Source organism: Mytilus edulis, chromosome 2 (genome assembly GCF_963676685.1).
Source record: "Mytilus edulis chromosome 2, xbMytEdul2.2, whole genome shotgun sequence".
Lineage (NCBI taxonomy): Eukaryota > Metazoa > Mollusca > Bivalvia > Mytilida > Mytilidae > Mytilus > Mytilus edulis.
In genome coordinates, this window is record NC_092345.1 from 16,853,507 (window position 1) to 16,880,329 (window position 26,823).

Consider the following 26,823-nt stretch of genomic DNA (forward strand, 5'->3'; position numbering starts at 1 on the left):
GTTCCAGTAGTTTGTTTTTTTTATGCCCCTGCCGTCATCAGAGGGGTCATTAAGTGTTGCCCTTGTCCATCAGTTCAATCACAAAAATACTGAACTCCGGATGAAAATACATAATCGTGTGGGAAAATCAAATGCTCAATCACATCAAAGGAATGGATAACAACTGTAACTTTCCTGACGTGTTTACACACATTTTCTTATGCAGAAAATGGTGGACTGAACCTGGTTTTATAGTTAGCAAAATCTGTTTTTCCTAAAATTGGTTTCAGTTCTCACTTTGGTTTGTCTCAACCAAATGGAATGAAACCTATACACAATGCTTCTTACCACAAAACTCAGATCAAGTTCAAATTTGCAGGGGCATCATCTGTGTTGCATGGACACTTTCCCCCATTTATTTCTTATGTTATCATCTCTTGCTCGTTTTTGTCGAGCCTGCAACTTTTGTTGCAGAAAGCTCGACATAGGGATAGTGATCCGGAGGCGGCGGCTACGGCGGTGGCGTTAGCTAACTTCTTAAAAGCTTTATATTTTAGAAGGTGGAAGACCTGGATGCTTCATACTTTGTATATAGATGCCTCATGTTACGAAGTTTCCGTCAGTCACATGTCCAATGTCCTTGACCTCATTTTCATGGTTCAGTGACCACTTGAAAAAAAAGTTCAAATTTTTTGTAATGTTGAATTCTCTCTTATTATAAGTAATAGGATAACTATATTTGATATGTGCGTACCTTGCAAGGTTCTTATGTCTGTCAGACAGTTTTCACTTGACCTCGACCTCATTTCATGGATCAGTGAACAAGGTTAAGTTTTGGTGGTCAAGTCCATATCTCAGATACTATAAGCAATAGGGCTAGTATATTCAGTGTATGGAAGGACTGTAAGGTGTACATGTCCAACTGGCAGGTGTCATCTGACCTTGACCTCATTTTCATGGTTCAGTGGTTATAGTTAAGTTTTTGTGTTTTGGTCTGTTGTTCTCATACTATATGCAATAGGTCTACTATATTTGTTGTATGGAATGATTGCAAGGTGTACATGTCTAGCGGGCAGATGTCATGTGACCTTGACATCATTTTCATGGTTCAGTGGTCAAAGTTAAGTTTTTGAGTTTTGGTCTTTTTATCTAATACTATATGCCATAGGTCAACTATATTTGGTGTATGGAAATATTTAATGATCTTTATGTCAGTCGCGCAGGTTTTATTTGACCGTGACCTCATTTTCACGGTTCATTGCACAGTGTTAAGTTTTTGTGTTTTGGTCTATTTTTCTTAAACTATAAGTAATAGGTCAACTATATATGTTGTATAGAAGCATTGTTAGCTGTACATGTCTGCCTGGCATGGTTCATCTGACCTTGACCTCATTTTCAAGGTTCATTGGTCTTTGTTTAGTTATCTTGGTTAATGTTAAGTTTATGGTACAGTTGTTATAAAGCTTAGCTTTTTACTTAGGACTATCAACATAATATCAATGATTAGTATAGAAGGCGAGACATTTCAGCGTGTGCACTCTTGTCTTCACTATGACATATGTCACATAAGGTAAGGTATAGGTATCTTTTAGTAGCTGAGTAGACTACCTTAACTTTTTATCTAGCCTGCCACCTAATTTGCAGAACAAGGTTACGTTTTCATGTTAATTCCATATCTCAATAACTATAACAATTGGCCTACTATATTAGGTGTATGGAATGATTTTGACATGCACATGTCAAACTAGCAGGTGTGATCTGATCTCGACCTTATTTTCATGGTTTAGTGGCTGAAGTTAAGTTTTTGTGCTTTGGTCTGTTTTTCTAAAACTATGAAACAGGTCCAATATATTTAGTGAATAAATGTAATTTAAGATGTACATGTCAGTCTGGCATGTTTTGTTTGACCTTGACCTCATTTAAAAAAGTAATTGCTCAATGTTATTTTTTTGTTTTTTTTTGGTCATTTTTCTTATACTGTAAAACAATAGGTCAACTATATTTGGTGAATGGAATGATTGTATGCAATTATGTCTGTATGGTAATTATCATCTGACCATGACATCATGTTTATGGTTCATTAATCAATGTTAAGTTTTCCTGGTTAAGTTTATTTCTTGAATACTATATGTCATAGTTCAACTAAATCATAAGCATATTTGGTGTATGGGATGATTGTAAGGTGTGCATGTATTTCCAGTTTGGTTCATCTGATATTGAACTCATATTCTTGGATCATGTTAAGTTTATGTGATAGTTGTAGTAAAGCTTACAATTAGGACAATCAACATAAAAGCAATGGTTAGTAAAGAAGGCAAGACATTTCAGCTTGCACAGTCTTGCTGCTTAATGCTTTATACTTCACGAGATGAAATAGACATCCCTTGACACCATTTGCGAGTATGGTCTTAAGGAAACGATGATAGTCCGTTGGAAGGGTAGGATAAATGGCTGACCCATATTAAGAGAGAGCCATATCTCTTGCACATAAAAGACACCCTTGTAGATTTCGAAAAAGAGCAGGCTAATGCCGCTACAAGGCAGAACTCCCACCTGCAAAGTGGAAAGGGATTAATATAAGTTACAATAACTTGTTTCCCAATCCACTATAAATAAATATGTTTAAATTAAATAGACAGCCCAAAAGTCCAAACAGGGCAGGAAATAACATGTGAAGGCAGCTGCCTCCTCTTGTCAGCCAGTAACCAATATGAAATCTAAAATCATGACCAATTTGTGGTTGAGTTTAATTTGATCAAAGATCAAGAAGTACCAATATAAGCAGGAAGTTACAATTCCTACCAACAGTTTGAGTCGCATGATATTTTTTTTTTTGCATTACATGAGATGTGCATGAAAAAGAAAAATATCACAAGGTGATGTCTTCTAAACCTTTCTTCAATGGTGTCACCATCTAAAAATATATAGGAACTATAGGAAATGAAAAATCATCTCTTTTATCATAAATTTTGGTATTAATCTTCTGTTAAAGATAAAGATATCAAGATCCAGGAAAGTGAGGTGTTCATTGTTAGTATTAGCTTTATTTAAAGTCAGTTTGGGAGGATAATCTTTTTAGTCTACATACTGATATTGTCATTATTGAGAGCCAATATTTCATCCAAATATCTAAAAGTGTTATAAAATTTTTGAATCAGATGTTGTTTCGATGGGTCTTTACTGATTTTAGTCATAAATCGTAACTCATAACAATACAGAAACAGGTCTGCAATAAGTGGTGCAGAGTTAGTCTTCATGGGAATTCTGATAACTACTTTATATTCTTAAATTCACTTATGAAATAAAATCAAAAAAATGAGATGAAATCAAAGCTCAAAACAATACTAGTGTTGCACATTCATTAAAATTTGATGCAGTCAAGGACAAAAAAAACCCAACACATTTATAGAATCAATAAAGTTTATTGTAAAATATATCATTGTTATAAAATGGAATGGCAAAAATCATCCAAATAGATTCTCCACATAATGAATTCCTTAAAATGATATGTACAAAGTAAAATATATGATATGTGTAACTAATGTATACAATTTATCTATAAGTAAAACCATGAGTTTTCCTGTACACTATTAATGGAAATAGTGGTACCCAAAGGAATATTCACTTAAACCCTTTTAAAGGAAGCCACTTTGCTGTCCCATTAATAGCTGTGATGTAGTGTAAAATGCTAATGGATTCCCCCTCCCATTTCATTTTTTTAGCGCATGATCTTTAGTGTGTCAGTAAGCAGGAACAAAAACATTTTGCTTAAGTCACTTTGTCTAGCCAAAACCAAAGCTAACAAGTGAAACTTTCAAGATTCAATATATCCTTGGAGTACAACTTATTTAGTGTGAATAACCAACATCATTATCTGAATAATTACAATATTTGCAAACATAGTTTTAAGACAACCAATATTTTGTTATTTCCATGTATGTTGTGTGAAATGTCAATGTTTTTAGGGGTAATGAAACTTGTTCTCCCTATTTTAAATGATATGCTTTATTAATAAGTAGACTGTGTCACTAGCACCCACTTAACACATCAAATGGCACACCCCTTGCATTTATTCATTTGAAATCTTCAAAGTTTTAAAAATAAACAATCAAAATATTCAATTATCAAAAACTGCTTGACGTCAGTTATAATTATAAACATTTTGAGGTATATAATTTTTTAGGTATCAAATTATAGAAACTTGGCATTCCTTCGATTAGTTAAAAAAGAACTAATCTGACCTATGATACATACAACCTTTGTTATAAAAATAATATCTACATATTTTATACATTAATATAAACAATTTCTGGAATGTATTATAAATAAAACTGAAACTTGTGCTTTTTGAAATGCAGAAAAGTTCACTTTATCCAAATAAAAATATGTAAAATTTTGTAAAAATTCAATGTCACTGATTTTGCTTTCATTTATACTTTCTTCTGATAAAAAAAACTAAACATATAGGATAAAACAAAATGATTGATATATGTATCAGTTTCGGAAATCAAATATTATTTTTTCCATATCTTGTTCATGAGTAATAAAATTCAAGCTCTACAAAAAAAACATCTAAAATTTACAATATCAGATCTGAAATGGATCAAAATGAAACGTGCTTTTAAAAGATGAAGAATTCATTTTTGATTTAATTTACAATATATATAGTATACACAATTATTTACATCAGCATGATAATGATATTTACAAAGCACTTTTGATATATATGTAATTAAATGAAAAATAATTAAAAATAATTAAAAAAACAAAATTCTAGGTATCTTTCTTCATTTGTATCAACTTAATTTTTTAGAATAACACTATCACTAGTTCAGAAAAAAAATCACTTTAGATAACATGTTTTACAACTTAATAACATAAAAACTATTTATATAGCAAATGAATTTAAATTATAAGAACCTTAAATGCTAGTATCAAAATATATTGCTAACCAAATAAAAAAAAATTAGGAAAAAAATGATTTTCTATCACATTTTTACAAAATGGAAGTTGTACTACATGAACCATTCTTGTCTTTTACCAATGTCTGGTACCCCAGTGGAGTTAATGACGAGAGCTGCGTCAGGATTATCCACAAAATCTTGACCTGTGGCTTCTTTGGTTGAATAGTCTCCCTTTTCACGGAAATACATTACAGCTATTATAATGCACACTATGATGATTAAAAATACAACTGCTAATACACCTAAAAATAAAAATAAGATATGTTTGAATTTAAGATTATAAATGGAACATTTTAGTAAACTTAAGATTCAGGGTTATATTTCATATTTCATATAAATAAATCCTATGATACTAACTTGAAGTTTGAATCTTCCAAGGTTGATCACTACTTTAGAGATATACACAAAATATAGTGCATTGATTGTACCATTCTATACATCCTATTCAATAAAATTTCCAACAATCTATCAATGTTACATATGCTCAGATATTCAAGTTACAAATGATATTACACTTTGTCAAGAATATTACATAACTTGTGCAAGGTACAGGAATATAATATCTTCTAAAAATATCAATGAAATCTTTAAAATTGGAGTTATCTTCCTTTGTCCATAATTGTAGTTGAATCAACTACAACCAATGCAATGTTTAATTTTACTTCCCAATCATAAATTAAAGCAATCTTTTCCTCTAAGTACTTATGTTTTGATATATATTGTTATTTTTATTGATATTTACTTTTTTTAATATACAGACTAGTATAATTTCGATGTACTTTTATCAGGATTTAAAGATGATTTTTGAGCTTGGTCATGAATGGTTTTTATTTTCATTTTGTTTATTCTGAGAGCATTAAAGAAGCCCTTTTCCTCTCTTGTTTATACCATCCCATAATTGTCCTTTAGATTACCTTTCAAGCTGGTTTCTGTGTGATTTTTGCATGATTAAGGTTGTACAAGCAATATCACCGTGTATCATCGTACAGCGGATATAGGTACTAACCAAGCGGACGTGAGCGATTTTGATCTTACACGGTAACGAAAAATCTTTGTTTTGTTCACATAATATCAATTTGTACTTCAATCTAAACATAATTGCTGTTTTAAGAAATGATTTGGTCGTAGGTTGATGATTAGAGATGTCTCATTATTTTCCCAAAACAAGAGGGATTACTAAAAGCATGTGCAAATACTTGTAAAAGAAGTTGGCGCTCGTCTCATCCGATATAATTCTATATTCATTGCAACTCTTTTTCTGATAGGTCAATCTGTGTGTGTAATAAGTATAGCTGTTTCAATAATTGGCATTGAAATCTTTCATACATTTGTTATTATTCGATATTTTATCCCTAAAGAAGCGTTGTGTACGGTGTTTAGCTGACCACATAAATTCTTATGTACGGTGCATAGTTAAGTTGTTGTACACCGTACACAAAAACTTTATTTATATACTCGTTTATAACCTAAACAGTTTCAAGGAATGAGTAATCACAGGTAGGTTTATGATTGGTAACTTTTACTTTTGCCCTGTATTAGGTTTCTTTCAGATAAAACATGTAAATGACTCAACAACTGTATCGAAATTGAAAGTGTGTGTTGACTTTCACATTTATTTGTGCATGAACAAGTTAATTGTTCTTATTTGAATATCAAAGTTGTTTTATGAATAGGAAAAAATCGATGCAAAAATGATTTGGGAGCAGGAATTTCAAATGTTAAGAAATGTACATTGAATTTTGATAAAGCAAAACAAAGATCTTCGTTAGCTTGTAAGGTCAAAATCGATCATGACCGCTTGGTTAGTACCTATATCCGGTGTACTGATGATACATGGTGAATATTGTAAATAAATAACAAATGAATAAATTTTAGTTTATGGACGTGCTTTGTGACAATCTAAAAACCAGCAAAAAATCTTACAATAAAAAATACTTGTAAGTCATGAACATTTCAGTATAGATTACGATCATTTTTAGATTGTAATATTTTTTGTGCCCCCGCAATAGCGGAGGGGGCACTAAGTTTTAGGTCCCAAAGTTGGCTTCTGTTCTCTAACTTGAGTTTGCTTCAACCAAATGTTATGAAACTTATACACAATGCTTATAACCACTAAGTACAGATCAGGTATGAATTTTTGTGGAGTCATTTGTACCGTTCTAGAGTTATGCCCTTTACAAATGAAAAAATTGCTGACAAATTTCAATCTAGTAAAAAAAAATCAAATTGGAGTTATCTTCCTTTGTCAATAATTGTAGTTGAATCAACTACAATCAATGCAATGTTTAATTTAACTTCCCACTCATAAAAATTAAAGCAATCTTTTCCTCTTAGTACTTATGTTTTGATATATATTGCAGGGTTGGATCCAGCCATTTTAAACAGGGGGGGGGGGGTTCCTAACCCAGGACAAAGGGGGGGTTCCAATTACATGTCCGCATTCAAATGCATTGGTCATCCAAACAAAAGGGGGGGTTCCAACCCCCGGAACCCCCCCTCTGGATCCGTGCCTGTATTGTTATTTTTATTGATATTTACTTTTACAAGTAAATGAAATTTTAATATACAGACTAGTATAATTTCGATGTACTTTTATCAGGATTTAAAGATGATTTTTGTAAATGTTATAAAGCTTCACAAGGTGAGAACAACATGTTAAAGCTAACAAACCTCCAGTAATGGCTTTATCCCTAGCTGAGGTATCTTCTACGTATGGGTATGTGATATTGACTAACGTTCCACCACTTCCTGGACGAATCTCAATAGGATCAGGTATTACTGTCACTTCCTCAAAACCACACATATCTTCTCGTATTGTATCTGAATAGAGCAACAGGAATATATCTTTATTGTGTTGAACATATAACTTTTGGAGAATATGAAACATTTCCCCAAATCAATGAGCAAAATGTTTACACAACTGTGCAAAATTTTCTTTGGCCTCCTACTTAGTGTTTACAAAAATTATTAATGGCTAGACAAAGCTAAAACTATCCTAAATGCCTGCCCTAATAAGCAGAGTATCTTGGATGAGTTCTCATTACAATTCCTATAATTAAACTAGCCTTAGCTGAAACAAATAACTCAATACTTTAAAGAAGCAATACAATTTGTTTCCTCTACTGACATATTGAAATGCAATATATAAGTTGTGTTTTGTGTACTATTGTTTGTCTGTTGGTCTTTTTCTTAATTAGACATGGGCATTGTCAGTTTGTTTTCGACTTATTATTTTAAATATCCCTCTGGTATCGTTTGCCTCTATATAATATCTGAGAACTTACTGTTAGGATACAACCACATATAGGAAGGTCTGGGGTCCTGGAATGCTCTCTTCAAAGGGAAAATATTATCTATTGACATCCTGTAAATACAACCTTCAAATCCTCTCTCTGCATTTGATGTATCTGTAATAAACAACAATATTTCAATTTCAGAAAACAAGAATGTCAATTAAAAATATATATAGATTCAATCACTGCAACAAGTGTATTACAATATTTCTCCCCTTGAGACAGTTAAATTTTACCATTTAAAGCGCTAGGCTTGCCTAGCTTTTTATAGTAGTGGAATCTGTTTCTCTCACGATTACTAATGTTTTTTTATCTTTTCTTTTTAAAGATTTGCAGAAAGTTTGTTCTTTATATGCAATGTCATCAGGCATGGACACCTTCTTTCATGACGTCACAATAGGAAAATTTAGAAGAAAGCAAGAAAATTTAATGTCACTATTAAATTTGACCAATCATTTCCCGAGAACAGATTTTTTACTAGTGAGGAGAACTATTTTGCTCAAGAATCAAGAAATGTGAAAATAGTGCAAAAATTAGAGAAAAGGTCATTAGCACACTATATATATGTAACTAATAATCTATTACATCATAACAACTTACCATTATTGCCAATGAATAAATATTTAGGATCATCCAGAATCTGATCTCCAATATCTCCAAGCTTGTCAAAGGCAATTTGATAATCATCAACCTGCAATCAAAACAATTATTTATAAATCTATTTCATTCTGGTAGACTTAAATTTGGTTAACATTTGAGATAATGTTCAGTGTTTTTATTTACATACCAATATTTGGCAGTCCATCATGTCTATATTATCATATTCGAACTTTTTTTTTTATTGATTAGATTGAATGATCTATCTGATACAGGTCTTAAATTGACATTTGAATTTAATAATACAACTAATAAAATTTCATGAACATTTAAAATTGCTTAATTTTAACTTTCAATGGATTTTAAAACATTCAAATAATTCAAGACTAGATAATGATAATGTCACTCCTACACGAATGAATATTGTGCCACAAAATTTGAATTTAATTGAATTTAATTAAATTTAATTTAATTTAATTAAAGAGGACATCACAGTTCAGGTTCTGCAACAGATTTACGATAAATCCGCAAATTACAGGAGATATATTGAGGCACAATGGATGCAAAAATTAAATACAATTAGACCATTTGGAATTAACGTTAAAAAGGAATGACTTCAATTGATCAAAACTTATATAATTTAACTTTCATTCATACAAAAGTATTGTGACGTCATGTTATTATGACGTTAGAGTATTATGACGTCATGATGTTTCCAAGGACATTTATCTATAACATCTTTTCAATGATTGAAAAAAGAAATGTCAGCCATGTAGTTTAGAGGAATAATAAATAACTGAAGAAGGCCAATGGCGGAAACGTCTGAACAATTGGTTTATTTATACAATTATAAAAGGTATGTTCCCTATTGGAATTTTGAAAACAAGGATTTAATTAAATTGTTAAAATGTACTGACCTGTAAGTTGAGGAATTCACTGTTTTCACCTGTTCTCCATAAATGAGCTACATGCTGTTGGTTATTGGTATAGTCTATACCATCATTCTTTGTGTTCATTTCAAATCTTTGAGCTTCACCAACATTCACCACAAATTTTACACCACCTTAGATAGAATGAAACATTCCATTAATTTTAAGTTTCTTAAATACTTTATTCTTTTATGTTCACGGGATGAGGAAAAATTGTTTTTTTGTGAATATACGACACTGTATGATTAATATGGTTTTGGCAAAAACTAGTAGACAGAAAATTTTGAACTTTATCCCACGAATAATAATTGATCCACAGTATTCTATGCTCTCCATCCCAATTTTTTTTTTAAATGTACATTAGTTTTTTGTCAAAATGTCTTCAATCTAATTTTTAACAACCACAAGAACAACATCTATTCGATAACAAAACCACACATTTCAAAAAATTCATATATAAGAGCAAAAAATATATACATCTTGCATAGCTTCCTTGGCTTTCTCTGTAAATGAGACTAAAATAAAATCCACATTGAAATTTTGTAATGATATATAATTCATTATAATAACATTAGATTTATGTTTCATTATATTACCTTATTCTGATTGGGAATCTTGCTTTATTCCTTAATCAACTTCATTACACAATAAAATTTATCCTGCATGATGACACAAGGTCCCGCAATAAAGTGCACAGGTAAATTAAATAAAAACTTGATTAAAATCGTGTTTTCATGATCCTAACTAGAAAATGTAATTACAGTTTAAGTATTGAATGCTTCAATTTGTAACTTCATAGGGTTGTAAAAGTGTTGATCCGTGAACAAATTTTTAGAATGAAGCACTTCCGCACTTCATACAAATGTACTTCAGTTAATGCTTTTACAACCCTATGAAGTTATAAAATGAAGCATTCAATTCTTAAATAAGTAATTCTATAAATAAAGTTTATCAGCATTGTTCAGTTCTAAGGATATGTATATAAACAATATATATAAAGCTTACCAGCATTGTTCAGCTCTAGGGATATGTATTCTCCATTGGGTGACTGGATCTGCATCAGAATTCCCTGTTTTGTCTTAGTAGTGAAGCCCACTTTCACATCTTTGAAGTCAGTTGTTGAAAGACCTTGACTTTTATCAAACTCATATCTAATCATAAAATGTTTCTGTAAATTCACACCAACCTCTGTAAAATGATAAGTTACAGAATTTTATGATCTATAGTTCTAAGATATATGAAACACAAAATGCATTCTACAATGCTGCAAAAAGAAGTGTTATAGAAAAAGTTTTGTGATCTCTTGGATTTTTTTTTTAACAACATTATAATTTTATTCATCAAATATTGCTTGTTACAAAAACTATCAAGATTCCAAGCTTCTCTTGACATACCCTGTTACACTCCACTGACTACCCAGGGAATAATCAGCTGATTAGATTCATTGACCTATTATACATTTTGTTCACAAGTTTCCTGGAAGTAGATGTTTCTGACACCAACGTGAATTAACAATAAGTCAAGTTTGTGATTAGGTCATACAGGTAAGACATATATCTGTGTCATTTGGTCTCTTGTGGAGAGTTGTCTCATTGGCAATCATACTATGTATTCTTTTTTATAAGATTTATATCTGTGTCTTATAAATGATACATTCAGTTCAACATCAGGTCTTTTAATACAACATCTGTTTCTCAAATTGAAGTCTGATCAGACATAAGTTTTGAGGTGCAAAATAGACATCTAAATTCAAGGTCATTTATAACTAGAACGATGTGCACACATCCATCTTCTTCATTGAGTGTCCCTATACAATAAACACCATTTAATCTGACCAAAAATTAATGTGAAACCTGTTTTAACTGAACCTCTTTGGTACTAAAAGATTTTGTTCAGTTTTGGCAGACCATAGGTTTAATCAGCTGGTTCACAACACATTTAATTTGTTATGAATGGACTTAGGAAATAAGTTTGGTTTAGTCAAGTTAATTGTTTATACAGGATTCATTTTAAACAGGTTTCACTGTATAATACACATACCTCTACCACACATCCATCCTCTCCATGGTGTGTAGGAACAGTCACACGTGTAGCCAGAGTATCCTTCTATACAGGTACCACCATTAAAGCAAGGATTACTGCTACATTTACCAATACATCCCTCAGTAACACCATAAGATACCTGTCCACGGGAGATCAGGCCCCTTAGGTCCACTAAAACACCATTTACTCTCAAGCCTCTTAAGCATCCAACATATCCTGCTTTGAATTCAACAGTGGCACCTGAAATAAAATATTAATAAGCATTATTCAACATGAAAGCAAAGGTTATCACAAGAGGTTAACTCCAATGTCTTATAATTTCTTAAAACAATATTAAATGAAATCACCAATATCTTGAATATATTCTTAATGCTCAGCATTTCAGTAAGTTTTATTATTAAACAAAATACAAGCATTTGAAAGCTATCAACAATAACTTATCAATTTTAAAAATTGTATTATTTAATCAAATTATTTGGACATACAGCTTTGAAGACTAAATATGTGATCTAAAATTAACTTTTATAAATTTAAATAAAGAGCTGCTGAACCAACGCCTCTTATGTTTTGTGCTGGTAGAGTTCCCTTAAGTGGATACCAGATGGTATGCAGGGTTGTCAGATAAAAAAATCAAATACCGCTACATTGACAACAACACTTAAGTAAACTGCATCTTTTATTGTCGACATGTTTCGCCAATTAGATCGGCTTCATCAGGAATGTATACAAAATTAAAACCCCTGAAGTACAAAAAAATGGTATCATGTATGTGACAATTATGACGTCACATACATGATACCATTTTTTTGTACTTCAGGGGTTCCAATTTTGTATACTTTGTCCTGATGAAGCCGATCTAATCGGCGAAACATGTCTACAATAAAAGATGCAGTTTACTTAAGTGTTGTTGTCAATGTAGCGGTATTTTATAAATATAATAATAAAATAAATTTACGTTGCTGTACTTCAAACACTTTTAGCCCTGCTATTATATACATACTTTAACTATTTACTTTTAACAATGCCTGGATGAAAAAATAAAGCCGTTTTATTTAAGGATCTACAAAATTGAGAAAAGTCATGGATTTTATTTGAAATAATTTCATTAATGAACATGATGAAAGAATTGGTGAAAAAGAAAATTAACCGAGGGAAAACCCTGTTAACTTTTACCTATGACAAGTCCTTCCTTTAGATCAAGAGTTCTAGACATTTCGTCAGATGATTCTGTTATGTATTTTTCTGGGAAATTGTCAACACGTAACCATGCCTGTTTCCTGTTCTTTTCCACGTGTACTGTATGCCACTGGTCATCGTTGAGGGCATTTGTTGTCTTGAAATCAACAACCTTTGCACCATTTCCTGTGTCATAACTGAACTGTATTGTGTCACCATCTGAAATTATAAAGAATTTATGCTCATCCAGCATATTTTCATCTTTTACTTTCTATTTCAAATTATACAATAAAGTTAATGTCTTGTAAGTAAGACTGTCCTTCCATAACAAAATGAGTCAATAGTCTGACTTTTGAATTAACTGCATTAAGTAGAAAGAAACACTTACAATTTATAAAAAAAAGTCACAGTAAAATTAATGTGAATAAGGCAATAGAAATACATTGTATGGGAAAGCAAAATATGTCAAAAACAATCAAACCTAATAGATAATTTAGATTTATCATATGGACCCTCCCACGTTTGCCAGAATTAGAACACGGTACCCATTTTTATTCTAATGAGTCCAAAAAATATTTTTTAACTGCATTCGAATACTTAAAACCATATGAATCATCGCATTAAACTAAAACAAATTTTTAGTAGCCTAATTATCATGTAAAGGAGCTTAGCATTTTTTTTTATCTAAAAATCTGAAAAAAAATCCCAGCAAAAAACAATGTAATCTGTAAGATATTAATCAACATATGCATGTAGTGCATGCAGATATTTTGTGTGACTCTATATCCTTTTATTCCATCAATAAAATACTATTTTATACTTCCTTATAATGATTGAATATGCACTTACTGAACAGGGCAACCTTGATGTAATCTGGATCCCCAATATTATGTAAGATAGTTCCATCAGTGGCTGTAGTCTTAAACTGGAACCAGATATCCCCTGCAGGATCGGCTTCCCATGTGTCGATCTTAATGGTGGCATCAGCCTTACGGAATGTTACAATACTGTCCAAAACAGCTGCAAATATACAAATATATATGTTTTATATATAAATGATTTAATCTAACTTCAAAAGTTATTACATGTGTTTGACATTGTCTGTTGATCAACAAATGGAGATTAAGAAATGTGAATTTGATGAACTGAAACAAAATGTACTTGTTTTCACATATTGTAAATTCGAAAATTATTGTGAGCTTTTTATCAATGCAAATAATGCGACTTGGTTTGAATTGTGCAATAATAAGAACTTGCATTCTGATATATGATACATTTTGTATATCTGTTTGCATTTTTTCACAAAATCACAAATATAAATCTTGCAATTTTGTCCATTTTTCAAAAATTCGCAAAAATAAATGCACACAATTATTTCTGAAATTACAGTGTATATTGATACAAGAAAAAAAGTATCTTTTTTCTTATTTTTTATCAAATGCATATTTTTCTGCCTTGCACTACCATAGGCAGATCCCAGGGCCCCGAGGGGATGCCCTCCGCCTTGTGTGGGAAAATGTTGATTGATTATAAAGGGAATCACTAAAGCATGACTGGAGCAGGCCACCTTATGAAAATTTCAGGATCTGCCACTGACATCATTTTTTGTCATTTCAGTCCCATATATACATCAATATCCCTTGTTATCAATATTCAAATATGTACTCTGGTCATCAGAAATCTATGTGTGCTTCTTGGTTAGTTTTGGTGAATGGCGGAGAATAAAATATGGTTTATGTATTCCATTAGAAAACTTTACATAACATGGTATTCCTATTTCTTATTATTCGTTTATAGCAATTCAATTGTATTTTTTGTAATAAAATTTTGATAAACACAAAGTTTATTGATATCCATGAAAGGCAAGAAAATAAGTCACCTCATCAAAATTATCAAATTGAAACATAAATGTACTTACAATCTCCCTCACAAACTAATTCTCCGACTTTATATTTCCCGATCTTATCATCGCCAATCGTACCAGTATCACCAAAATATAACTCCATTATGGGGAGATAATCCTTGTGTACAATATTTCCCCCATCAAACTCATTCATTGTCCCAGCATCACAGTTGCAGGTTGTTTTTCCAGCAGTGCAGCCTTTCTCCTGCAGACCACAGAAACATTTGTTTGACCCTGGGGCAGCACCTCCCCAATAATACATGGGCTGGTTGGTCCTTCCTACCCACCATGCAAAATAATCAGCATTTGTTGCTGAAAATAAAATATAAATCAATTAATATTCAGAGTAATATATAATATATGTATTTACCAGAAAATTTGTATAACCAGTGAAAGGGCTAGTGAATTTGATGAATAGCTAATTTTTGTTCTTTCCTCAGCTGGATTTGAACCCTTCTCCTTATGGAGCTACATATATGATAAATGCATGTACTTTTTACAAGAGTCAGTCAAAACATCAGCTAACTAGTAAAGATCAATGAAATAACCCATGGTCCATTAGGTTCTGAAATGGCCAATTATTCAACTTTTCTAGACTCAGGTCCTTTAAGAGCTGGACATAATGTTGTTGATAACTTGACCTTGAACTCTAGATCTGTATTATTCCAATGTGTCATTCAGTTGCTTCAAGACCTGCCAACCAAGCCCAACTATCTCGATTTATGGGGATATCCCCAATGGGAGGAGATGGCCTAACTATTTACATCCTCTATTATATGAACTTAATAATCTTAAAAATCTTGGTCAGATTGTTTGTTGTCATTTTGACACATTCCTCATTTTCATTTTATTTTCCAAGCTCCTCTTGTGCATAAAATTCCCCATGAAGGGATTGAAAAGTTGGCAGGTATGAAGTTGTTCTTGCATTAACATATATCGCATAGACCTGAAATTTAATTAAACTGAATAATAGTTTCTCACCTGCTTCACCAAGAAGTCTAGAATTGTTACATCTATATTCTAAATTCTGGTAACATGAAGCTGATCGTTCAATAATATTTGTCAGAGATTCAATATCACCAGAATACTGTATGACTTTCTTGTAAAAGTTTGGCGATTGGAAGCCATCCACTGTAATTTGCTCCATGGCATCATGGTAGACCACTGTCTTTACTATTTTTCCTCTTTCCTCTGTGAAAGATCATAAATATTCATTTCATTTCAATGTTTCTGATTACAATATATGTAACCTCACTTAACTTATAAATACAGTAATTTCTATTGCAATAAACATTTGTCCAGTAAAATAAGAAGATCCTGCACAGTTGTACGAACACATGTTTTTTTTTATCAATTGTATTTCTTTAAAATAACATGTCTGCTATCCATTCACTGTACTTAAGGGGGTACCACAACACTTTGACTAAAATCATTTGGAAAAAAAATGGCTCGTTTGATTTTAATAAAATTTTGAGGAAATAATTAACTATGACCTGTTGATAAATAAATAAACATTTCAACATGTTCAAGAAATTTGAACCACACAATTTGCAGGAATAATTTCATTGGATACATAGAAGTTTGACAAACATGAATTCTTATCATCGAGAAGCTTGATTTCTCCAAAGGAAATAATTAACTATGACCTGTTGATAAATAAATAAACATTTCAACATGTTCAAGAAATTTGAACCACACAATTTGCAGGAATAATTTCATTGGATACATAGAAGTTTGACAAACATGAATTCTTATCATCGAGAAGCTTGATTTCTCCAAACTTTAGTATGTACCCGGTAATTAAAGCATTCAGCTGATTTTAGGTGTTATGTATCCCCTTGTACTATATATCTACATTATGCTGAACATAAGTTACAAATATACCTGCAAATAATGTCATATAAAAAAATTAGATAGAAGTTTGCAATATTGATTCCAATCTAAACTGATTATAGATGTAAGAAGCATTTATATTTCATGCTAAATATTACAATACTTATATCACACATGCCAACTTCATTTCAAGTAAACATTCTTCCTCTTAAAATTTAAAGAACCTAATGTATTATATTTTTTTTCACTACTTAAACATCTCGAGGAAAAAGCATCAAATCATTAGCTTAAAATATAATTTATACAAGTCATTAGCCATTCAAAATGCATGGGAGTTGCTTTTGAAAACATTTATACACAATTTTAACACTAGAATTTACACATTTAGAAAACTCCTTCTACACTCCTCTTACTTTTTCCATCACATCCTACTGGGAAAGGAGGCATTGGACCGGAACCATCTGGATCAATCTGTGTATTAACTAATCCTTCGTCATTACTGTACATCTTAAACATTTCACACGATAAATAATATGCAGCTGAAAAGATAAAACAAATATACATGCTATAATTATTTCTATAGACAGGATTTTTATCAAGAAAGCTATTGAAAATCATTGCAGGAAAAAATAAGTGGTTATTGTTCTTTAGAAAACTCATATATGGCAGAAGTTGTGTTAACTACCAGTCTGTCATACAAAACAATTAGAGTTTACAAATTAAATGTGACAGAGTCTTTAAATTTATGGCAAATGGGTTAAAAAAAAGAATTAAACATAAGTTAGTTGATACTTACAAACATGACACACTTCTCCTTTGTATCCCGTATTACTGCAGTCACATACAAAACTATCCCACTTTTGTGTACATACACCATAATGTTCACATGGATTGGGGGTACATCTACAAAATACATTTATACACATACAAAACTATCCCAAGTCTGTGTACATACACCATAATGTTCACATGGATTAGGGGTACATCTACAAAATACATTTATACACATACAAAACTATCCCACTTCTGTGTACATACACCATAATGTTCAAATGGATTAGGGGTACATCTACAAAATACGTTTATACACATACAAAACTATCCCACTTCTGTGTACATACACCATAATGTTCACATGGATTAGGGGTACATCTACAAAATACATTTATACATAAACACCCAAAACCTTTTCCATGATACTGCAAACCAAATTATTTTCACTGATTCTTTATTTCACTTGAAGTCCATGCTAGTCAATTTCACGACAATTTAATGTCGCAATTATAAAATTAGCTTGATGTAGTTCAATAAGGAAATATACAAGTTTTACATGTTTGCAACCTTTTAGTTCATGTTACTTTTTTCTCACAAAAGTCACAAAAAATAAATCGTCCTGATAGGAAAATAATATGGATTAAAGTATGTTATTCATACAGTAAATTTTTACACACATATAAATTGATTTTTTTTTAACCAGTTTGTATATTTACCTGTCAACCAATCCACAACTTCCTGTCAAAACAGATGGCCTGTCAACTTCTGAGATAGCAGCAACATCGACAGGTTGTGATGATATGATTACGCTCCTCATGCATCCTCTGAAGCCATTACCAAAAATGTAACCTCCTACAAAATTACAAAGGTAAATCAAATTAATAACCTCCTTCATAATTACCATGGTAAATCAAATAAGTAACCTCCTACAAAATTACCCAAGTTAATCAAATTAGTTACCTCCTACAAACTTAACAAGGTAAATCAAATTAGTAACCTCCTACAAAATTACCATGGTAAATCAAATTAGTAACCTCCTACAAAATTATGCATGTAAATCAAAAAAGTACCGACCTACAGAATTTCCCAGGTAAATCAAATAAGTAACATCCTACAAAATTACCATGGTCAATCAAATTTATAACCACCTAAAAAATTACCCAGGTAAACTAATTATCAATTCATGGACATGAGATGTTACCGTCTACAAAGTTACCCAGGTAAATCAAATTATCATGGACACAAGATGTAACCTCCTACAAAAATTATTCAGGTAAATCAAATTAGTTACCTCCTACAAAATTACCAATGTAAATCCAATTAGTAACCTCCTACAAAATTACCCAGGTAAAGCAAATGTATAACTGACTACAAAATTAACCAGGTAAATCAAATTATCATGGACATAGGATGTAACCTCCTACAAAATTAATCAGGTAAATCAAATTTGTAACCTCCTACAAAATTACACAGGAAAATCAAACTAGTAACCTCCTACAAAATTTCCAAGGTAAATCAATTTGTCATAGACATTTTAAATGAAACCTCCCACAAAATAACCAAGCTATATCAAATTATCACGGGACATATCATAAGAGCACACAGACTCATAAATAAATGTCAACTTTCAATACACCATATCATTTTCTTACATGATTATATACTTCATTTACATTTATTTTTTTAATAAACCCATCCTTTTTTAAAACATGTTGATGCTCATTTCAATTTGTTTACTTGCTTGTGAATAATTGAATAACTTTGATATTTGTAAAAATATATTTCTCAGATTTAAACCTAATAACAACATGCACGTACAGTTTTATACATAAACATTCAACATACATGTATCAAAAATGCATACAAAATAATTTACAAACAATAATAAATAATATGCACTTTTATTCTTACATACATGCATAAATTATTTTAAAAAAAAATATAATAGACAGTGACGCTTTTCAAAATAAATGGGGAATGTGTCCATAGGGACACAGATGATGCCCCAGCTAGCAAATAACATTATAAAGGGACATAACTCAAGTACTGTAAAATTGAAGCTGCCAAAATTTGAACTTAAACTGAGTTTAGTGGTTATAAGCATTATATATACATTTCCTTAAAATGAGTTGAGACAAACTTAACATGCTTAAGGTAAAGGAACAGAAAGTCAGAAATGAAAAAATTCTGAAGTTTTTCCAATTGTAAAGGGACATAAGCCTTGAATGTTAATCAAAGTGCTTGTAAGCACTGAATGGTAAGAATTGCTTTGATTCAGTTGGTAGTAAAATTGAATATTACATTGTATAAAGCATTGGTTTTAGTCTATTCAACTTCCAATCTGGACAAAGAAAGATAACTCCAATTTTCACAGAAGATTTCAAAAAGCATTGATTGTACATAGTTGATTCAACTATAATCATGGACAAAGGAAGATAAGTCCAATTGAATTTTTTCTTACTTGATCGAAATGTTTGAAATTTGTCAGCAACTTTTCCATTTGTAAAGAACATAACTCTAGAACAGTAAAAATGAAGCCACCAAAACATGAAAATTCAAACCTGATCTGTAGTTAGTGTTAATAAGCATTGTGTATAAGTTTCATAACATTTGGTTGAAGCAAACTAAATTTAGAAAACCGAAACCAACTTTGGGAAGTAAAACAATATTGCTTGTACAATGTACAACCTTAATCATGCAAAAATCACAAAGAAACCAGCCTGAAAGGTAATCTAAAGAACAATTATGGGATGGTATAAACAAGAGAGGAAAAGGGCTTCTTTAATGCTCTCAGAATAAACAAAAACAAAACCCTTTGTGACCAAGCTCATGTCTTCCTCCAAGACTATGAACAGAAATCTTTAGACATAGAATAAGTGGTCCCTCGAGCTAGCTCCTTTCCCATTTTTCTGATGTAACAATTTCTTTAAAATATTCAACCAAAATTATATTGCAACCAAAATTATGTTGAACTGGTGACCCCCAAGAAACCCATCTATTCCCCAGATAATGTTTACCTCTGCATGGGTATAAGAAAAATAAGTATTTACACTAATTTGCAAAATGTTATGTTCTTTCATAGGACAGTTATTTAAATCAGTGGGAAAGAAAAACAGCCATTAATGCATGAAGTGAATGTTTAATATTTTCAAAACAAGGTAAATTATAGTTTATTATCAACAATATTATATCATTGTGAAATTTCACAACAAATAAACATATTTCAAAGGTGAAACAATGAACATGATGCAGAGAACAAAAAGGATTTTAAGAAACCATGTTTTTTTATCCCTCTAAATACTCTACCTTTTATACTAATAGAGCCAACACCACCTAAATGACCAACTTATACATTATACATTACTGTTTATGATATTAACACAAGATACCGTATAGCTGGTTATTTTCGCCGGTGTAAAATTTCGCAATTTTCATTGAAGGGTATACAAAATAGTTTGGCAGGTTAAAAACTGTTATCAATACCTTTGCATGTACACTTAAAATTGGAGGAATTTATTTTGGCGATTTTCTTCTATCAGCGAAAATAAGCAAGAATTTACACCCCGCGAAAATAACTTGCTATACAGTACATATACACAATAATCTGTATATTTTTATGAATTTTAAAAGAATCTTTTCTGTGAATTTTCAAAGGCAATCCCTGTACCATGTATGTAATAGATCATAAATTTTTTTTTCCTCAACCTAATTATGCAATCCTTTAGTGTATGCAGTACAAAGACATAAATAAAAATCTTGATAAATTGATCATAATATGCATATCTTTCATACAACTACAATGGCATAGTATGATAAATAGGTAAATTGAAAATTGTCTGAGAAAGATAATATTTATAGTATAAAGTAATTCCAAGTTGATAGACGAAAACTAAAATACTTTTTGATAATTTTGTATAAGGTTAATACCATCAAAATTATTTAAGAACGAATTAACTGTCTTCTTCAAAATTCTAAACATCATACTATTAACTCATCGGGTATTAAATTTTAATCTACCTTACGCTTTGGTGATACATTCATGTTTACAAATGAATACTTTAATTTATTAACATTAATTTCTGACGAGAACAATGCATCAAGCAGCATAGTTATATCTTGGACAATAACAGTCTTGAAACAAAGTTATTGCTTGTATTGTTTAAATATTCTTTTTCTACTTAAAAAGATGATCCTTGTTTAGTAATACTTACCCAAATAGTATGTAGACCCAGCCTGAATTGCCATAGTTCTAATAGAGACTTTGGAATTTCTATCTATTGTTACATTTAGTTTCTCATTATTAAGTAGAAGTGAGAACTTGTGCCACAATCCATCAGCAAATCCACTGGTTAAATCTCCAGCAGCTGTAATGGAATTATATGCAATGTTACATTTAAAAACGATGTAATTTTTACAGCTTATTTAATTTGATACCAAGCACCTCAACTAAATCTAATTTTGTATGATTTTCATAAAATTTTGACAAATATTTCCTTGACCTTTTGACAAAAAAGTATATATCTCAAAAAACTTGAACCATACACTTTATTGGAAAAATTCAATAGTATAAAGCAATTTGAATGACAAACACTTATTTTGATCATTGAGAAACCAAACATTTTTTAACAATGGATGGTGATTAAAACATTCAGCTGATTTTACGGAGTTATCTACCTGTAGAGTTAATGACCACCTTAATTTCAAACAGTAATGCACATGTTGTCATGCTTGTAGTTCATAGCATTCAAAAACAGGAAGTGGGTAACTAACAATTATGTGCTCACATGTTACACCTCTTCAATCTCAAGACTTAATATTGATTGATTGATTGATCAGTGTTTAACACCAATTTCAACACTAATTTGCTATTTCTTGGCAGTCCATAGGCGGATCCAAGGGGGGGGGGGGGGGGGGGGGGGGGGGTTCCGGGGGTTGGCATACCCCCTTTTTTTGGCCGATCAATGCATTTGAATGGGAGCATATAGCTGGAACCCCCCCTTTACTCTAAGTTGGGACCCCCCCCCCTTTTTAAAATGGCTGGATCCGCCCCTGCAGTCAATTTTTCTAGGTGGAGGAAGCAGCTGACTTTTGGTAGGAATTTGCTTACTAAATATCAAGTAATTCTATTTTGTGACATCTATCAGAGAAAAATGGGACAAGGACATTTGTTGGACAAAGAGACAGATAAATGAATGGACAAACATGTATATGGTGATTGCAATAAAGTCCCACTTTAGAGTTGGATATTTATAATTGATGTTTCATGTACTGCGATCTACGGATTTTATCAAATTAATCTAAATTTAAATTTCAACTTTGTATTTAAATATAAAATGCCCAAGATCATTGACAATTCTAAATAAATAACTGAAAATCTAATAGATTAAAAGAGTTTTAAAACAAGTGAAACTGCGAGCTACTGCTCACGGATGATACCCCCGCCGCAAGTGGATAATATTAATAGTGTAAAAATATGCAAGTGTTCGGTAAACAGGAAGTTGTTGAGTGATGAATCTGAAAACGCATCACACTGTATAGTTGACTTATATAAATCCTGAAACCAAATTTCAGAAATCCTTGTATTGTAGTTCCTGAGAAAAATGTGACGGAAATTTTCAACTTGGCTATCATTTGTAAAATCATACAAGTATTCGGTAAACAGGAAGTTGTCCAGTGATCAATCTGAAAACGCATCACACGGTATAGCTGACTAAGATAAACCCTAAAACCAAATTTCAGAAATCCTTGTATTGTAGTTCCTGAGAAAAATGCGACGAAAAATATTCATGGGACGGACGGACTGACTGACGGACTGACAGACTGACGGAAGGACAGACAGAGGTAAAACAGTATACCCCCCCTTTTTTAAAGCGGGGTATAAATACCTTTGTTTGTATTTAGCCTTTATATATATTCCATCATATAGAAGGTAAAATAAATTCTGTGAGTTGACATTTTTTATTGTTGTGCATACCTGGTTGAAGGCCTGTTAATTAGCCTCCAATAATCATGGTTATATTCATATACAATTTTCATTGTAATTCCTACATGATGTTTATACTACTTAAGGTAGATTCATGGTATACCGCCATCTTGGATTGAACAATCACAGTAAAAAATCGGTCTAGTTATTTGCCTAAATCTGCAAATTTGGACAGATTTGCAATTTGATGGTAAGACTGTTTAATAAATATAAAGAAAACTTGGCAATTTATTGTATAATTCAAAATAATTAACCAAATATCATTTTATTTTGCTTTTTGAATCATTTTTTTCAAATGAGCCATTTCAGGGAAGATAACTCTTTTAGTAAAAAATTTATACTGGACAGATAGGGAATTTTTTTCTTTTAACTTGTAGCAAGAAAACAAGTTCGGTGACACCATTTTTTCTTTTTATTTTCTTAAAACATATGACAAAACCTATCTTTTCACAATTTATTTCAAAATTCTATCTCATAGATTATTTTTTATGCACACAATTGTGTTTTTCCATGAACAATCTAACCAAATTTAGGCAATTTTAAACGACTCATAGCTTGAAAAATAGCACGGTGACTCCTACTTTTTATTATATTTTTGAAAAGAGCATATTAAAATCTTCATTCTGGCTAAGTATAAGAAAATTCTGTCTCAAAAAAGATTTACTTATGATCTACCTTAATTTAGCTCTCCGTCCTTTATCTTTACGTGTAAATGCTGTTTAAACCAACCACCAATCAGTCAGTCTAATGTAGATGTCAGTAATTTGCAAAGACACCCATAACACCCCCAAAGGTTAAAATATAGGTCAATTATTACTTACTGTTTCTTACAACATCTTCTATAGTGTCTGCAGAGGATTCTTGGTCCGAGGTCTGTAACTTGTACTGAACAAAACCAGTTGTTCCTTTCAAGAATTCAACCTAGAAAATATCAATCATTCATTCTTTACCATATTATTGAAATGAACTTCAGTAAAAAAAAAACGTGGAAATATTTTCAGTCTGGGACAGAAAATCCATGGAAATATATATATATAATTTTAAGTTTTCTATTTTCCAAATTTAAAGCTTAAAATTCCAGGAAAAGTCAGTCTATTCAACTGAAATGGAAATTCCACCTGTATATCATCATTTTCAAACAATCTCAAACAATCTAGCAAAGTTCACATATTTGCATATCCACAATATAGTCATAGTACAGGAAGAACATAAAACAAATCTAAAACAGTGCTATAGTTTTACAACAGAGCAACCACAAATTTTTTCAACATTTTTTTTAATAAATGTGAAGCTTTCTTTGCTTTACTTGCATTATATGAATAATTCATAAAATGGAGGAAGAAATCAGAAATTCAATTTTAAATGCACAATGGTGTAGTAGGAAGTCACTTTACTTACATATATATAAAAAAAAAATTGACTGCTTTGAGTAAAAAATACTATTTCACCATTTTAAACATTGATATTACCTGTATAAATCCACCACCCTTGTCCTTTTCTAGCTGATGGAAAAACAGTATTCCATCAGGATCATGGGTACGGAAGTCAAAGTTAATTCTCACAGCCAATCCTATTTCAGTACTTGTGTATTTCACATAGGAACCAATGGAGGGGAATGTAGCTGGTGATGGTGCATCAATCTAAAACAAAATAATTAAAATGTCATTCAGCAATTTTTTAACATCTTGAATAGAATATCTTTAAATTACATAGGCTTCTTGGGGTTTTATAATATTAAAAGCACTTGTAATCATGTTAACTGATAAGAGAATTTCTTTCAATGAATAAATCACCTGTTTTTATAAATCTTAAATAGTGTCAGTTAATTTCACTGAAAATACCAAAGTTTTCCAATTAGAACCTTTAGCTATATTTTTCTTCTCAAAAACAAGCATAAAATCCCTCAAATTTTCTTCATAGATGATTGTGTTGAGATAATTTCTTACGGGATTATGATAAGTTATAAAATTTATAGTGAAATAAAATAATAATTGTTTTAGCTTTATAAATAAATTGTCAATACCAGTAATGAAATCTTCTTTAACTTTTATATCTCAGACAGATAATGTATTCTTTTTGCAAAACAGGAAACAAACAAACATTACCTTACAAGAAAACATTGTTGCTATCTGACTGTTACCAACTGTGTAACCTGGTATCCTGTTCTTAGCATCACTGATCATCTTACTTCCTTCAAATACAACATTCTCCAGGCAACCAGTAAAATTATGACGTACTGTGATACCTTCTACATTAAATGTAGGTACTCCTCCTAAGAAAATCTACAACAATAACATGATCAATTTGATAATTACCTTATTCCAATGTATTAAAAAACTCATTTTGTGATGCATTTATTATTACTTTTATAGCCATATGCAAAAATTGAGGAAAACACATTTGTAACTTTTTCTAAAATCAGAAGTACACTATAGCATGCCAGCTGAAGGACTCCTCCTGTTGTGGGAGTTTTTGGCTGCATTGAAGACCCATTGGTGGTCTTCGGCTGTTGTCTGCTCTACGGTCAGGTTGTTGTCTCTTTGACACATTCCCAATTACCATTCTCAATTTTATATGGGATTGGTGACTTTAATCAGTTGAATAACACATACAGTGAAACCTGTCTAAACCGAACACCCACAGGACTTTGCGTTTTATTCAGTTTTCACAGGTGTTCGGATTGTAGAGGTAAACAACACCAAAATAATTTTGGCATTTACTGACAAGGGATAATAGGTGACACAACAGACGACAGTTTATTTTTGTGTTGATTTAGATGTAAATGTAAAAATATAAGAAGATGACGTTTTGCTACATTTTTGTTTACAAATCAAACGCCACTCCGTCCATCACGCTAGTCGTTATAAGATGTCCGACGTGGAGCGATTTTGCTTTTTATAATTATTTTCTCATCCGTTCATTCACTAACCAATTCAGATTCACAGTCACTGTCAAATGAAGATTCCGTAGTTGAATCGGGAACGTCATTGTACACACGAGTTCTCGGACTAAACTGGTCACCCGCTGGTTGATACTTCGGCACACGATAAGAGTGAAACAACAGCAGGGATCCAGTTTATTCTTGGACTTTATCGTTGCTAAATAGCTAACGGAGGACTTCGGGAGAATTCGAATCAAATATATAGGGCCTCTAAAGGGAATCCGGATATCGAAATCCATTGACCTTGTTGTGTTGCACGACTTCTTAATCCAGTGATAGGCTTTAAAACTATTATTTAATTAAACAGTTTAGCTACAGAATGGCAGTTACGATTTTGAGGCCGTAATTATTTGAGTAACGTGCATTTAATTAATCTGAGGGAAAGTTCCTTTCTTGTCATTATCGGCG

The 26,823-nt window shown here is 31.5% G+C and overlaps 1 protein-coding gene across 2 annotated transcripts in view; it reads right to left on the reverse strand.

The window, feature by feature from the left end:
- Positions 1–3,381: 3,381 nt before the first annotated feature.
- LOC139511581 (neurexin-4-like) overlaps positions 3,382–26,823 on the reverse strand; it is a 34,618-nt gene continuing 11,176 nt past the window's right edge. Inside the window, exons 7-25 of one of the 2 annotated variants that reach the window (XM_071298425.1) lie at positions 25,580–25,756; positions 24,944–25,114; positions 24,296–24,395; positions 21,703–21,855; positions 20,798–20,824; positions 18,208–18,343; positions 17,514–17,620; positions 17,131–17,256; positions 15,866–16,075; positions 14,900–15,196; positions 13,831–14,001; positions 12,979–13,200; positions 11,803–12,045; positions 10,768–10,950; positions 9,751–9,896; positions 8,837–8,927; positions 8,228–8,350; positions 7,614–7,763; positions 3,382–5,185 (exon numbers count right to left, since the gene is read on the reverse strand). In XM_071298425.1, the coding sequence (XP_071154526.1) occupies positions 4,995–5,185; positions 7,614–7,763; positions 8,228–8,350; positions 8,837–8,927; positions 9,751–9,896; positions 10,768–10,950; positions 11,803–12,045; positions 12,979–13,200; positions 13,831–14,001; positions 14,900–15,196; positions 15,866–16,075; positions 17,131–17,256; positions 17,514–17,620; positions 18,208–18,343; positions 20,798–20,824; positions 21,703–21,855; positions 24,296–24,395; positions 24,944–25,114; positions 25,580–25,756 (3,024 nt within the window). In that variant the 3' untranslated portion in view covers positions 3,382–4,994. The remainder of the gene's footprint in view (positions 5,186–7,613; positions 7,764–8,227; positions 8,351–8,836; positions 8,928–9,750; positions 9,897–10,767; positions 10,951–11,802; positions 12,046–12,978; positions 13,201–13,830; positions 14,002–14,899; positions 15,197–15,865; positions 16,076–17,130; positions 17,257–17,513; positions 17,621–18,207; positions 18,344–20,797; positions 20,825–21,702; positions 21,856–24,295; positions 24,396–24,943; positions 25,115–25,579; positions 25,757–26,823) is intronic. The other variant, XM_071298426.1, reaches the window with a different exon arrangement.